Source organism: Danaus plexippus, chromosome 20, assembly GCF_018135715.1.
Source record: "Danaus plexippus chromosome 20, MEX_DaPlex, whole genome shotgun sequence".
Taxonomy (NCBI): Eukaryota; Metazoa; Arthropoda; class Insecta; order Lepidoptera; family Nymphalidae; genus Danaus; species Danaus plexippus.
The window spans coordinates 909,040-923,915 of NC_083550.1; the positions used below are offsets into that span (position 1 = coordinate 909,040).

Below are 14,876 nucleotides of genomic sequence, written 5' to 3' on the forward strand. Positions count from 1 at the left end.
CCTGCATTCATTATGTCAAATTTAAAATTATTACTAACTATTAGTCCTCATTAGATATTTGATAGATACGAGCGTATTCGTTAAAATTCATATTCGATTTTCAAGCAATATCAAAATTTTAAAAAGAAATTAATGTCACAACAGTCGGTTAAATACATTGATAATTTATATATATGTGTCACTTATAAGGTTATTTACAAAAATGTCTCTCGAAATTTCATTTCTTTATAAATATATATAATATTGTAAAAAACGGTTGCAGTGCAAAGCTTATTATAAAATAAAGAAACTTTTACTCTTTATTTAAATAATCTGAGATCGAAGAAAAAACTGATCGAACGAAAAAGTCTACATAGGAAAGAAAAAAAATATTCCCAATAACATGGGACAAATAATACGATAACCAGTTGAAGTTAAAACCTTTATTTTCAAAGACAAATTAAATTCTCTTAGGCAGTGTCATGTGGAGAGATGTCTTGATGTCCAGTGTAGTTGTTGTGGATGACACCAGCTAGCTCATTAACGAGACAGTTCAAGCAGGCCATAACGTTGGTTTACTGGAAGATGGAGTGGTTGGGGTCCTTCTCGTGATAACACTTGGCGTAGTTCCAGGCTGTTTGTTGAGGAGTGTTACCCTTGTTGGCGAGGCAAGCATCGATCAACTTTTCAACAGCGGGCTTATCCTCTGGAATATATACAAAAATTACATAAAAAATCGATCAGTTACTTTTATGGATAATATAATATGTAGCACATTGTCATATTACAAAAGTTATGCAGGGTTAATTGTAGACGGGTTTGATTTTCCGTAATCCTAAACTACGTGGTACTTTAGTATAAATAATATTAATTTAAAGTAGTAACTTGCGAGAGACTTCTTAGCATTCAATGGGTTCACCATGCGGGGGCGCGCGGGTCCATCGCGTTGCGTCAGTCAATAAAAATATTTGTATGGTATTAAAATATGTATGAATGGTATAGTTACCTGGATTGGGTACTTTGGCTAGAGCGACATCCTTCTTGAATTTGCCTTCCTTGGTCATCAGCTCGGACTTCATCAACATGCAGAGGACGTACTTCTTCAGAGGCTCATTCTCGGTCTGTCAAGATATTAAGAATTTACTTCGACTATAAATGCTATTATTGATTAACAGGAAATTTTAGATTATTAAACAATATATGCCCATTTAATTTTTATATATGTAATAATGTTATTTCCGTTGTATTTTTTGTTTGTAACTTTGTTGATGAGACAAAATCTCACTACAAGTTCGATGTATTGAATAATATGTCTGCAAGTACCTGACAATTTACTGCGTAGCTGGTTTTTGCATACATTGTTTGTATATTAATGAATCATTAAAAAATTTATGACCATACTTATATGAACATAATATTTAAATTATTTCCTATTAAAACGGTTACAGGGGAATATTTTTTATTGTTAGAATAATGTTTTTTTTTATAATTAAATAATAAAAATCCTTTAACGAGGAAATTCATTATACCTATCATTCAATATCATTTATATCTCATCTGCTGAGAGAAAAATATTTTTGCAAGAAGTTCAAAAACAATTTGCAAATAATATTTACATTGCGATTGATCGGTGTCTTTGGTAACATTAACTAATAAACTTATTCAAATGCACTCAAGAATAACTTCTTCAGTTATTTTGCTTATTTAATCCTAAATAAACTGTGATGGAAAAAAACGAACGCAATGGAATTATAAAACGATATTATTTTAAGTAATGAAACATAATACGACTCGAAGTTATCGTAATCTACTTCCAATTAAGTATTATACTTTGTTGATGTGTTAAAACCATATATTGTTTTATTATAAAAAAGTATTGTTTTCAGGCGTTTTTGTGATAAAAGCATTATTTACGTTATACAATTATCCTCACCTTAAAATCGCCAGCCTTAAGCTTCTCTACAAGCTGCTCGTCCGGTTTAAACTCTGCAAGGCATTCTGACTTGTGCTTGTTCAACTTTTGCTTCTGCTCGTCGGTTAAAGCCTGAGAAATAATTAGTCTTCAGTCATTTTTCTTACAATTATAACTTATGCATTTAGCGACGCATCTGTAACCTTCACTAAATATGATTTTCAATCGAATCCACTCTTAAACTGCATAACATTAGACGAGGAAAAGTTTCTCAATGAATGTATTATTGAAACAATGCATTAACGTACCTTTTAAAGATATTTTAAACGGTTTTATTTGCCACAATATACATTAAATATTGAACGTTTGAAATAAAAATATTCGGTTATTATAATAGTTATGTGTTATTAATAAAAAATAATTCTAATGCATATATTTTAAAAAATTAATTGCATATAGTTTCTTATGCATATGATAAATGTTAGTATTTTTGTATGAACACTTGTATTTAAATAATGAAACTAAAATCTTAAGCAAAAATTTCGTTGAGAATTAACAAATATATATATTTACAATCACAACCTTAAACAGAATTTAAAAAACTGTTTTTATATAAGGAAGGAATGAATATTCAATACAGAAGAAATATAATACGAGGTTTCATACCTGAGCTGCGACGAGGATAGCGGCGAGTACAATGAAAGTCTTCATATTGGCACAAACTTGGCACTAACTAGTGACCACGGCGTGTTACATGGGCCTTATATACACCATCTTGATTTGTAACTAATGAGATAACGAGTTGAGTCGACAACCTTTTTTTTTGTACATTTTTATTTATTTTGAACGTCTAAGGATGAAGCCTGCCTTTGTTTTAATATTTTATTTCTGATACGAATCTCACATCAGGGTTGAGACGTTTTTATGTTGAATTCATTTTAGTTTTATGTTCTCGTTTGTTTGCTTCACTTATTTTTATTTATATTAAATCGTTATTCAAAGTATTGCCTGATTTTAATAATCCTGTATTATTATTCTATTAAAATAATATCGAAATATGTTTATCAGCAGTGTTTATAATGTTATAGTTATTAATATTGAATCTGATTTGTTTGTAAAAGAAGAATAATAATTGACTTAAATTGCTTTATAAAAATATAACCTTCTTTGTGCAATATGAAGTTTCAATTCTAAGAATATTTTTGGAAGTGGATACGACTCTGTGTTGACCTTCGATTTGATACTTTTTTGGGGACTTTAAAAAAGGATGAGGATAAAAAAATTCGTAACAGAGTTATTACATTTGAATTAATTGTGATTGTATAATTAGATTACAAATGTATTCTAATAAGATATGAGAAATAGTGATTGCAGAAGAAATTATACCATAAAATATTTTTTTTTTCTTTATATCTGATGTTCTTAGATAATGTGAAAAGTGAAGATTATGATGTATTGTAATGGTGTGAGTTATTACGTGCGTTACTGTAAATATAAAACATAGGTTTTATTGTTTTATTATTACGTTAATGCGTTTAAAGTTAAACACGCAATGTGAGAATTTCAAACAACTATTGTTTTATAGATTCCCACATTAGTTGTATTATATAATATTTGAATTAATATGATTTTTCTAACATATATATTGCTTGTCGTTATATTTTTGGAATATATTAAAATTATCGGGATTTATACGGGAGGTTTGAACGATATTTGTCATTTTAATAAAGATATTTAATTGTCATCGTTTGGTCTATTCGCTCACGGTTGGACATCTATGTAAATTACCGAAACGCTCTGGAAAGATCTCGGTTTATCCTGCAATCAATTTACTCCAAGAACTTAATGACCACACTAGGTGGTTTTATATGTAACATATAATACGACTGTAGTTTAATAAAGTCATTCGTTTGTGAGAACTTAGTGCCTGGGTACGGATTATTGAATTTCGTATTAAAGTACTTTAAATGGATTCCATGAAGTGCTGTAGGAAATATGATGCAATTGATAACAGCAATACTTTAATTCCTATGCCTTTGGTAGCGCAGTTAATATAATTTTACTTAACTGACCGTCTCACATTGTAATACAACTTTAATAATTACTTATTAATTAATTGAGTTTGGAAAGCACAGCACAGTACATGTAAGTTAGTGATGTTTTTTAATATTTTATCATGTCCAAGGAAAGATGTAAACATTGTGCTTCATTTAGTGTAATGTAATGTGTCTCAACGACATTTTAGTGCCAATGTTAACGATTTCATACTAACCGTAATGCTATCCGTATGAGACGAGTATTTTTTTAAATAAATAATTGTTCAATATTTTAAACCAGTTTGTCTCTATCTGTGAGATAACTTTACACATAGCGACAATCAATATGTTCAGCAGTAATTAATTCTATTGATATAATCTGTGGACAAAAAACATATATTAGCATATTTTCTCGTGTCGTTCGTGTTTATTAGTTTGTTTTTGGCTAGGACCTGTTCTCATTTCGGTCGTTCAAAACAATTCATCGAGATGAAAATAATATAGAAGTTTATTTTGAAACAAACGTATCTTTGAAGAAATTAGGATTTTAGAAAGTTAGCTATGTATTGATGAAAATTAAATTGTTTTTTTTTTAAATCTTTGTTTGAAGAACACAGCTACTCAAAATGCTCTCAAATGTTGTAAACACAGAATTAATTTCTTTATTAAAAACTATAATACTCGTAACAACACAGGCTATTATTACAGCAAATTTGTTTTGTTCAATTAGAATAAAGTCTCTTCAAATATATTGTGGTTAATTGAAGAAACGTAAAACGTATAAAAAAATACGCTTACTCGGTGTAGATCCCTGGATAGTTAATAGTGAAAAATTCGGCAGATTTCAAAATCTCCTAGTGTGTTTCATCCAGATTATGTTAACAGATAAATTGCCTACAATCATTGTAACTACATGACAAAATGTCAGCCATTCATCTTTATTGATTTATTATTGTACGTTGACCCCCCGTTTTCTATTAAACAACCGAATTATTTGATAACTGAATGTCACATTCATCACGCATTGATAGAAAAAATAAGATTTACAAACATACATACATGCTTATGCACATAATACAAAATTCTATTAAGATAGTTGCCTGTTATATAACTAACTGCTTAAGTCTCTGGAAGCAAACTTAGCCTATCGGTTGTTTTTTTTTTAAAGAGTAGATTAATTAGTGCACATGACTTTAAAAATAATGATTAGGTACTAATCAACTTATGATTGTTGAGCGAGTGAGTGTGAAATAAAAAGAATATAAATAAAATGTCAAAGAGCTAAGTTTAATGACTGGAACTAGAAAGACGAGGTAATAATGCAGCTATAACAACATCTTTTTATTCTGTGGCTAAGAGTAGGTACAGATAGTGCCAAGTCACAAAATCATTTCACCTTCACCTTTATCTCAATTCCTTAATGCTTATAAGGTTACCTTAAAAGGTAACGTGGTTGTTGAATATCTATGATCTAGCTTTTAAAATAAAATCTTCTTTCTTTATAATAAAAATATGCTGATTTTTATTTTAGAAAATAGGTGCATGAGAACATTGGAAGTGTTCCTTATGTGTAATTTAATTCAGTACCAATAAAACTATTAAGTAAATCACATGCAGATATTCACATATCAAAAGTAAAAACAGGTATAAATATTAGTACGTATGTTTTATAGGTCATTAAGTAGTAGTAAGTAAGTAGTAGTATATAGGTATATACAACGTTCTCAAATCTAATCAGTACGCGGTCAAAACTTTCCATTCGAGTCTCGAGGGTGATAAAAATCGTAAACATATGCGTGCATGCATACAAAAAACAATATAAAATATATTAAAAAAATATCAATAAACAAGAAAGTGAAAGCCTCTATATCATTATGTAATTTTCTCCGTAGTACATAAATCAAGGTTCCATAAACCTATCAAAGAGATTTCTCTTTGGTTAAAATTTAAAAAATATTTTTTTATGTACGTATAGATATCTCTTTGTGTTACAACTTGCAAAATAAATAAATTACAGAGCTATTTCTTATAATGTCAGATGTTGTAAACATTAATGACGTTTTGGTGTGCGATGAGGTTCTCGTGGATATATTTTTATGACTATATTAAAAGACATTATTTCTATATAACTTAAGTTATTATCACTATACTGATATTATGAATGCGAAAGTTTATGAAGTGCTGTTTAAGGAGGTATCGGGTTTGTTACCCTTTCACCAAAAAACTACTTTACTGATTTTGATAAAATTTTACACTCTTGTTGTCTATAAATCAGAATAAGATAAAGGCTTTAATTTATCACAAAATTCTATATTATTATCCTTAATATTAAAGCATAACAGTTGTATTAAAATGTCTGTAGAGGTGACCAAAATATTTAAAAGATAATATTAAAATTACATAATTATCTTTTTTCTAAATTTTCAAATTATTTAATATATAATCACATCTGAAGATATTTGAGTTGGTAACAAAAAAATATCCTCATAATACCTATTACCTTGGCTACAGTTCACATAATTTAGCGAAAAAAATGTTCAAAATTTCACTATCTACTTAAATCGTCATTATATAATTTTTACCTTAAATAATGCGATGTAATTAATTTCAACCATTAAAAATATCAAACTATTAAATACTATATTATTTGTTTTATTTTTAACAAGACCTAATTTGATACCGATACTGTAGAAGTGCATAGAAATTAAGAAGCCGCCATCTTTTTTTAAGAATTACGTAACAAATGGAACTTAGCTTGGTCGACGAAAATGCACTTATAGGTATACAACTTAATGGGTCAAAGCTAACTGCTTCAAAATTGATTGGCAAGATTTCTCCCTAAAAAGTTACATACATTTAGACTATTGTGTTCATTTTCATTATTCGTTGAAATGAGTAAAAAGTCGTTGTTTTGAAAAAGAGTGACGTCAGCACAAGTGACGTCACCAGTGTCTTTATTCTTGATTATCGTCAGGGTCTCAGGCTATTGAAGGTGACCTCGTAGACGGTTTGACGGATCCCTTATTTCCAAGCTGTCCTATCGCTGCGATAGCTCGAGAGAGACTGTTTTAATCTCTATATATACTAAACAACACTCATTGTTGTGACTTGCACAGGTGGCTACGCAGGTGGTTATGCAGGTGACACTTAATTATTTCAACTACCCTCAGTTATTGGTTGTTCAAATAATAGGAATTGCGACGAAATACATTTTATAAAATTCTCTCAGACGTCTGATTTGTTTTACAACAACCGTGATTACGTTTAGATGAGATGAAAGTTTCTGTACATTAACACATACTAAATCGCGTGGTATATATACACTTATACAATATATTTAAAAGTTTACTCACGAAAATCTTAGGCATCGAAATACATACAGACATTTCTCTTTTTGATATGAGTAACGTTTAGACTGTAGAGTCTAAATTGTTTTTTATATTTTGCGGCTATAGGAATTTAAAAAATGGAACGTTTAGAAGAGAAAAATATATTTATGGGCCCCATATGCATATACGCATAAAAAAATATGCAAATTTTCACCAATCAAAGTTGATATGTAGTTATGAAGTCGATGTTTTTATTCTTAAAAAATTCAATATGTTAAATAATTTGACAGTCCTATAAAAAAGTAAGTTTGTTTATATAAAACATCCATAAGCCTGTTAGAACGAAAATATGCGATACTAGGGCGTTATTGTTCCCATTGAAATATTTAGGAGACGGCGCGTACATATGTAGTTCTCTCGCAATTCGTACGTCGCAGTAGTTGCTATATTTGAAAAAATTGCTAACAAAATTTTAAAAACAAGACAAATTTTATGTGTAACTAGCTAAATATAATCAAAGCTAAGAGAAACCTTGGTCATTATTTAAGAATGTTGTGGAAAACATTTTATTTGTTAAATAGTAAATTGGTTCGTATAAACTTTATCGTCCTTCCATTCCAGTTGACTCAGATGTTAACTAGCCTTAAGTTACGTTATTAGACAATCATCTCATTAAACAGACTACGTTTGTTTCATCCGTATTAAACTATAAGATTCATTTATCTTAACAAAGGTAGATTTGAAAGACGGATTCTGTATAACAAGTACATTAAGATAATGTATATAAATCACAGATATCTTCCTAAGTATATACAATGTTAATTTGATTTAGATTTTCATAAAATTATCTTGTTAAACATTGAAAATGTTCAAGTATTATATTCTGGTTTGTTAATTTGTTGTAAATAAAAACATCTGGAACAGCTTGTAAGATGTATTAAAGAACTATTTATTGTTAAATTACTTAACTATGTCTGTATACTGCTGATGACTACTGAAGTTAAAGTGTTATTACAGCTTCATAGAAATTTTAGACTCTATTTATACCTACCTACTTCACGATAGCCGATAAATGCTTCAATTAAAATTACTCCAAATCCCATGACTTTCGCCTTATTTTACATTAACAAATTGCTATTTTATTGGTTATTGTGAGTCACTCTAAATGGTTATTATTTAATTAAATTTTTCCCCAAATTATTTTTCAACAATTAAATCAATTTTTGTCTTAAAACACATCTTAGGTACATAGACATCTTAATATATATATTTTTTATAAAAAAGTGTTATTATAATTGTTAAATCTGAGAATTATTTTTAACCAAATATCGCTCATTTGTGAAACGCTCTAACTGAAATCCCACGTCCGCGGTTATGTGAAAGGAAATGAATTTTACAAAACTCCGCTTTGTATTAGTTGTGCTAATTAAATACTAACTTAAAGCATTAGTTGTGCTAATTAAATACTAACTTAAAGCATATTTTGGAAAATCTCACTTTGAAATTATTTTAAATTTGTTCAAACTAATTTCAAACAAAATTTTTTGCAATCATTTTTTTATACGTTCAACGTAAAAATATCGCTCTTTAATTTTTTTTAATAAAACTTTGTATGGTTATAGATCTAAAATTAATCGAATAGTCCATCACTTGCGAGATAAAGTGGACTGATATATTTAATTAAGTGAATTTTCAGGTCGATGAAAACACTGCAAACTTAAAAAATTTCAAGCATTTTGGCAATTGCGTGCGCATGCGTTTTGGTGTTACTTTGGAACGTCACAACATACAGACGTCAAAACGTTCACACGTGTAAGCTCTGGAGCATGTAAATAGTGCCTTTTACTATGGATTTAATTTTATTCTTATTGGTAAGTATATAACAGACTGTGTTAAGTCTAAAATCATTAATAACCCGTTGATATTTTTTATTGATTCATTATTTTTTCTTCACTTTGTTATTTCTATGAATAGATACATATAAGATAATTTAAATATTTACATTAAACATACAATAGGTTTTTATTTATTTCCATGTACCGTAGAACTGTAGACTCGCACAAACTTCACACTCAAACACAGAATTGCGCAGTCCACAGCTTACTTCATGTCACACAAGCAAAACACTAGAGAATACCAAACGCATACAAATTTTAACATATTCTATTCATATACAACATTTACAACTGATAACTTATTGTTATGTGTTATTTTTATTAGTTTAATTGGTGTTTTTCTGCGCGGTTAGAGGTAAGTGTTCCTGGAGATGCCCCAATTTAATCCTATTTACGTCAATCTAGTGTCTTCGTCACAGCGCCGTCTACAGTGTCTCGTTCGTGTTAAAATCCAAATATCCTATAAAGCTTTCATAAAATATTTTTTGTAATTTGTGTCTATATATGGAAAGATCCGTGATATTCAGTTTATCAAAAGGGAAAGCTTGTTGTTTGTGATACACTGAACTGTTTGATAAGTATTCGGTGCATATGTACTTTTAAGTTCCCACGAAACTTTTAACTCTCATATTATTAATGTATTTTTTGTACAATAAAAATTAATGTATTCATTTAATCTATTTGCTAATAATTATTATATTTATATTTATAACGAGTAAATTGTATAAAAATATATTCGGTATTAGTTCGCGGATGGAAAAAGATGTAAGCTTACGTCATCGTTACATAAATATATCGACTTATAATTCATAACATTCATAACGCCGGGGACGTTGGCATCAATTGAGACTAACAGCGCACTTAGGGGTTGCCTGCACTGCGCTGAATCGATCGTGACGGCGCGCGTGCGCGAACAACATCATACGTCAGTGGTGTGAAATCGCGAGTGGTAGCAGGTCTCGCCATGCCGAAACCCACCCCCGTGGAGGACCTCATAATACCCCCTCAAGACCAAAAAATATGCGGGACCATATGCGTCTGCCAAATGACGGCCATACTCAGCTGCGTCGCGATTGTGTACCTGACCGTTGCAATCTACATGCCGTACACTCGGGCGATCGCATCGGGGATCGACCCGACTCCGATCATGTGCACGACGACGAGGGCCGTTAACAAAGAGAATTGCGATTGGGGCTCGTGTGGGGAATGGTGCTTGAGCAAAACCTCGGGCGCCTGCATTCAGATCTACGTCAACCTCAGGAAGAACGGCTCTTCGTTATTACTGTCCGAATGTGGCAGTGCTGCAAACAAAACCTGTTACGGCATAGACCAAGAGAACGCCAAAAAGTATCATTGTATACGAGACGAATGCAGAAATCTGACTGGAACGTTCAATTGCACGGAAGGAAAATGTATAAACATAACAGACGCTTTCGAATGCGCTTTTAGAGATACAGATCCTCCCTTGAAATGTTCAGGTAGAAGAGGAAAAATAACTTGTATAGATGTCCACGGATTATTTTCATGTAGTAGAGGCACTTGTAGAAAAATAAGAACACCATACAACTGTGACAGGCGCTGTGTTGACATCCCTACTCGTAACAAGAACGTCATAGTATTGAGTGGTGACAGAGTCTTCCTAGCAAAATGTGCTAAATTGGCGCAAGAGGAAGGTGGTAATGTAGTTTGGACTGACTCAGGAGAAGAAGTTTTAATGTTGTCTTGTCATGCAGTTCATAACGGCTCATCGGGGGTGGTAGCTGTAGATTGTATTAACGCGGCTTTGTTGCCCCGTACTGAAATATCGGATCTAACAAATTTTACATATTTACAATATTTATATACCTCAAAGGCAACACCTAATAGACTTATCGCTCCGTCTGAAGTGGAGTTAACATTAGCGAATGACAGCAGATTGATGATAAATCTAGAAGGATGTGTCAATACACTTGCTGATGAATGTAAGGAATTCTTAAAAGATTATGGACGTGATGGTACCGACCACAACGCCAAAGCCAGATTCCCCTGTTTTTATACAGAGAGCAATCCAGACACCGTGGTAGCGAGATTTGATTTGGACGCCACCTATCGTCAATTCATTGTAGCTTTAATACTCCCCACAGTTCTAATTGTAGTTTCGTGTATAACTTTAATGTTGTGTCAAAAGACGGTTGAAGTGGGAGACGATGCAAAGATGCGAATTAAAGGTTGCGGAAGTGGACAAGCTGATATGCAACTATCTCCGAACGATCCTGTATCTCCCCTCTGAGATCAGTCACGTGAGATATTTTTTCTATCACGTTCTCTCCAAAATAAAGCCTTGCTATATACTTTTAATATATACAATATAACGATCGAATAAGCTGCAAAAAAATCCACGTATATTATCGAACAATAACGGAATTGTTCTTTTGTTTCTATAACAGTTAGTTAATAATTCAAACGAAATTTCTTTTATTAAAATCGATTGTGTCAAATTAATTTCAGCCGAAAGATATTTTCGAATCGAGCATGAATAGTTAAACACGGCATGCGGCACGCAATGACCTTGACCCGGAAAAACTTTTACGTAAACGAAATATACTTCAGTACTCACAAAGCGCACGGCATTTGATCACGAATCGTGTTATGTACAACCTTTACGGATATTTTTAAAAATTTCTCTATAGCAATAACATATGTACATTATTTAATGTCGGTAGTGGATAAATTGGACTTTTTTTTATTTTCCAGGTGTTCCCCTCCTATGTGAGGGCCCGGCTGGTTCATTTAGAGACGACTAATTGCTTTCTGTGCTGCTGTTAAAAATCTCTCCTGATGTCGACGATAAGCAGATCTCGAACAAGTCTTTCTCCTGCCACCTCTGAAAGATCTACACTTCCTATGGGCGCTTCCGCTGAGCCAGGCAGCCCGGAGTTCCAACCCTTAGAGCCGACAAGGGAGCAGTTGCTTGCACATTTCTTCGAGAGATTCAAATTCTACACCTCGCTCTGCCTTGGCACGTCAGCTATACTCGCTGTATTCGCATTCTTATTCTTAATTCCGTTCGTAGTAGAGCCAGCTATACAGACGATACTGGCTGAATTTGCACCAGAAGCTGGTATTTGCGCTGTATCGGATCACGTGTACGCTAACACTCTAACGAACTGCACATGGGCTTCCTGCCGAGAGGGTTGTACCACTACCCATACAAAATGCCACAAAATCCGCGTGAATCTAGCAAGGCGACCATTCGAAGACAATACTCCTGTGCCGACTGAATGGGACGCTACAGATTTGAAATTTCTGATAAATCCCGAAGGTTGCGGTTATCCGCCGCGAGTGAATTGTTCAGAATTTGCAAACGATTACGCCGGAAAGAAAGCACCTAAGATTTTCCCTTGCTACTACAGTATGACGAGACCAGACCTTGTGGTGGCGAGATACTCCTGGGACACAACTATCAGGGGTCTGGTTTTGGCTCTGGTGCTGCCGACAACGGTCTTCGTCTTCAGTCTCAGTGTACTCGCGTACTGGCATTGCCATTGCTGCGACAGAGCCTGCAATAGGCGGGTGCACGCAGAATCCTATGCTAGCAAAGAAGAGTAAGTGTGACTTTTATAATTACGAACATCGTTCCCTTATTTTATATTTAGTTTATGATTATGATATTGCAGGAAGAATATAATTTTGAAGTTTGATGCTGAAACCTCATAGCAGTAGATTTTTCACAACTTATTGTTACCAAGTATGTTCTATGTTGGCACTCGAGTTGATTAGTACCACATTTTGTTAATATTTTTAGATTAACACTTGAGATTAGCTGAACAATTAAAATGTAGTATAAAAATGTATTTGCACAGTTCTCAGCGCATCGCTAGAATAGATCAATAACATCAGATTTGTACGGACATCCGGTCACCTGACCGACTAAGTTACATAAGACTGTATTTTCCTTTCAAAGGATGTCTCAGAGTATGATTTGATTTATATGATATTTTATGTTGTCCTAATTGTTTTTTACAGTAGCAAGCTCCTGTGTGAACTTGACGAAGATCCCAGTGACGACGTGTTCTGACGGCGAACTACCACCGCCCGCCGTCGCGCCTCGCCAAGAAACGATGGTTACACACAGCTGTAAACACACAAACATACATACCATCAAACTATATATCACAATGACGTGCCGTTCTACTCAGACTCAGGCTTGCGAGCAAATTGTGTAAAAAAAAAAACGTCTCTATATTCAAACTTGGGGCTAGGCCGGGTAGTTAAGGATCTAATCGTGTTTCGCTACGTTTAAGTATTCGATGTAAAATCCGTTGGTTGATGCTTTAAGTCTATCATGTGGTTCAATAAATATTTTATTAATTAAATAAAAAATGTACAAATATTATAAAAGAATCAAGTTTATAATAAAATTAAAATATTAATAGTTTGCATGTCGTCGGTAGCTTTTTAACGCAATCAAATATTCTATTATATAATATATAAAACCTCTTTGAATATGTCACGCCACGGTCGAGTAACCGTCTTTGTGGCCAGAGCCTACCGTACTCACCTAATGCACCTTTATTAATAGTTGTAAGTAAGATTCTATACAGATATTCATTTATTTTTAAACATAGACAATAATTAACGAAAACCCATTTTAAAAATTATTTGCAGATTAATGCATTTTTAATACGTTGTATAGAAATTGATTAAGGACTTCGTTAAATTTATCTGCCTATATCAGAATATTAGCAACCACTCCCATGTAAATATGATTGAAATCTATTCTCATATAAGATATTTCGCTAACCACTACGCAAGACGTCTGCGTGTATTTAAAAATAAAATTATAATTAGGGTAACATCATATTAAAAATACATCTCATATCGATATATTAATAACAATATTTATATTATTTAGTATCAAATTTCATTATAATTTTTTTATCTTCTTTTTTTCTTCAATACACAAAACTCTGACGCCTTAGACAAATCGCCTGCCAGAAGATTGTGATATTTAAGCTTAATTGTAACGAAAAATATTAAATATCAATTAGAATTAGGCTTCGTGTGATAACGTTGTTATAGTGTCGTTAAGCGGACGTGACCGCGCGCATGACTTACAGAACCCGGACGCACGCGCATGAGGCGCTCAGCATGTTGGAAAAAAAAATTGAAATTTGAAATAAAAAAATAAACATAGTAATATATTATTCCTGTTATAATTATTTTTGTGATATCGATATTTCTCACGGTTGTTGTTCATTTAAATTATATCAATTATTCTTATCGTCTTAATGGTAATATTTTGTAAATACAATACTTTATTGTGATGTTTGTGTAAATATAACTTGAGTTCTAATTTTTTTGCATCGCCGCATACACCGGATGAATAAAGCTTTTGTTTATAACTGTATTTTTATTAACCTTCCGGTTTAAATGCATATTGATAATCAAAATATATTATATATTATGGGGTTTTCCAATAGGGACGCTTGAACTTTGACAGCTGATTGCGGCCATGTTGTTTGAGTGACAGCTGTCAAATGCAGTGTGTTATATTCATTCCGTCCTCCCAAACCACCATGGCAGGTTACAGTGTCGAGCAGCACGTGCAAATCATAAAATTGTTTTATGAAAATGGGTCTTCAGTTCGAGCAACGTTCCGCGCACTTTGCCCGTTTTACGGTCGCGATGATCGTCCTGCCGAGTCGACTATCCGTCGATTGGTGGACAAATTCGAGTCAACCGG

General features: G+C 32.5%; 3 protein-coding genes across 3 annotated transcripts; 2 read left to right on the forward strand and 1 right to left on the reverse strand.

Moving 5' to 3' along the window:
- Positions 1-407: 407 nt before the first annotated feature.
- On the reverse strand, positions 408-2,682 carry LOC116774047 (general odorant-binding protein 56a-like). Its single transcript, XM_032666668.2, has 4 exons — positions 2,558-2,682; positions 1,913-2,023; positions 986-1,100; positions 408-685 (listed from the first exon to the last, which is right to left on the reverse strand). Exons 1-4 carry the CDS (start codon positions 2,600-2,602, stop codon positions 555-557), a joined length of 402 nt encoding a protein of 133 aa, XP_032522559.1. The 5' UTR covers positions 2,603-2,682; the 3' UTR covers positions 408-554.
- A 7,103-nt stretch (positions 2,683-9,785) lies between these two features.
- Positions 9,786-11,420, forward strand: LOC116773839 (uncharacterized). Its single transcript, XM_032666362.2, has one exon. It carries the CDS (start codon positions 10,116-10,118, stop codon positions 11,418-11,420), a length of 1,305 nt encoding a protein of 434 aa, XP_032522253.1. The 5' UTR covers positions 9,786-10,115.
- A 548-nt stretch (positions 11,421-11,968) lies between these two features.
- LOC116773840 (protein tipE) lies at positions 11,969-14,535 on the forward strand. The gene is made up of 2 exons (XM_032666363.2): positions 11,969-12,735; positions 13,157-14,535. The coding sequence occupies exons 1-2, from the start codon at positions 11,969-11,971 to the stop codon at positions 13,206-13,208; spliced, it is 819 nt and encodes a 272-aa protein (XP_032522254.1). The 3' UTR covers positions 13,209-14,535.
- The last annotated feature ends 341 nt before the right edge of the window (positions 14,536-14,876 follow it).

Coding starts and splice junctions, on each gene's coding strand:
- LOC116773840 (XM_032666363.2), top strand. CDS start 11,969: ATGTCGACGATAAGCAGATCTCGAACAAGTCTTTCTCCTGCCACCTCT. Junction 12,736..13,156: donor TCCTATGCTAGCAAAGAAGA/GTAAGTGTGACT, acceptor TGTTTTTTACAG/TAGCAAGCTCCTGTGTGAAC.
- LOC116774047 (XM_032666668.2), bottom strand. CDS start 2,602: ATGAAGACTTTCATTGTACTCGCCGCTATCCTCGTCGCAGCTCAG. Junction 2,024..2,557: donor CTATCCTCGTCGCAGCTCAG/GTATGAAACCTC, acceptor ATTATTTCTCAG/GCTTTAACCGACGAGCAGAA. Junction 686..985: donor AGCCAAAGTACCCAATCCAG/GTAACTATACCA, acceptor TATATATTCCAG/AGGATAAGCCCGCTGTTGAA.
- LOC116773839 (XM_032666362.2), top strand. CDS start 10,116: ATGCCGAAACCCACCCCCGTGGAGGACCTCATAATACCCCCTCAAGAC.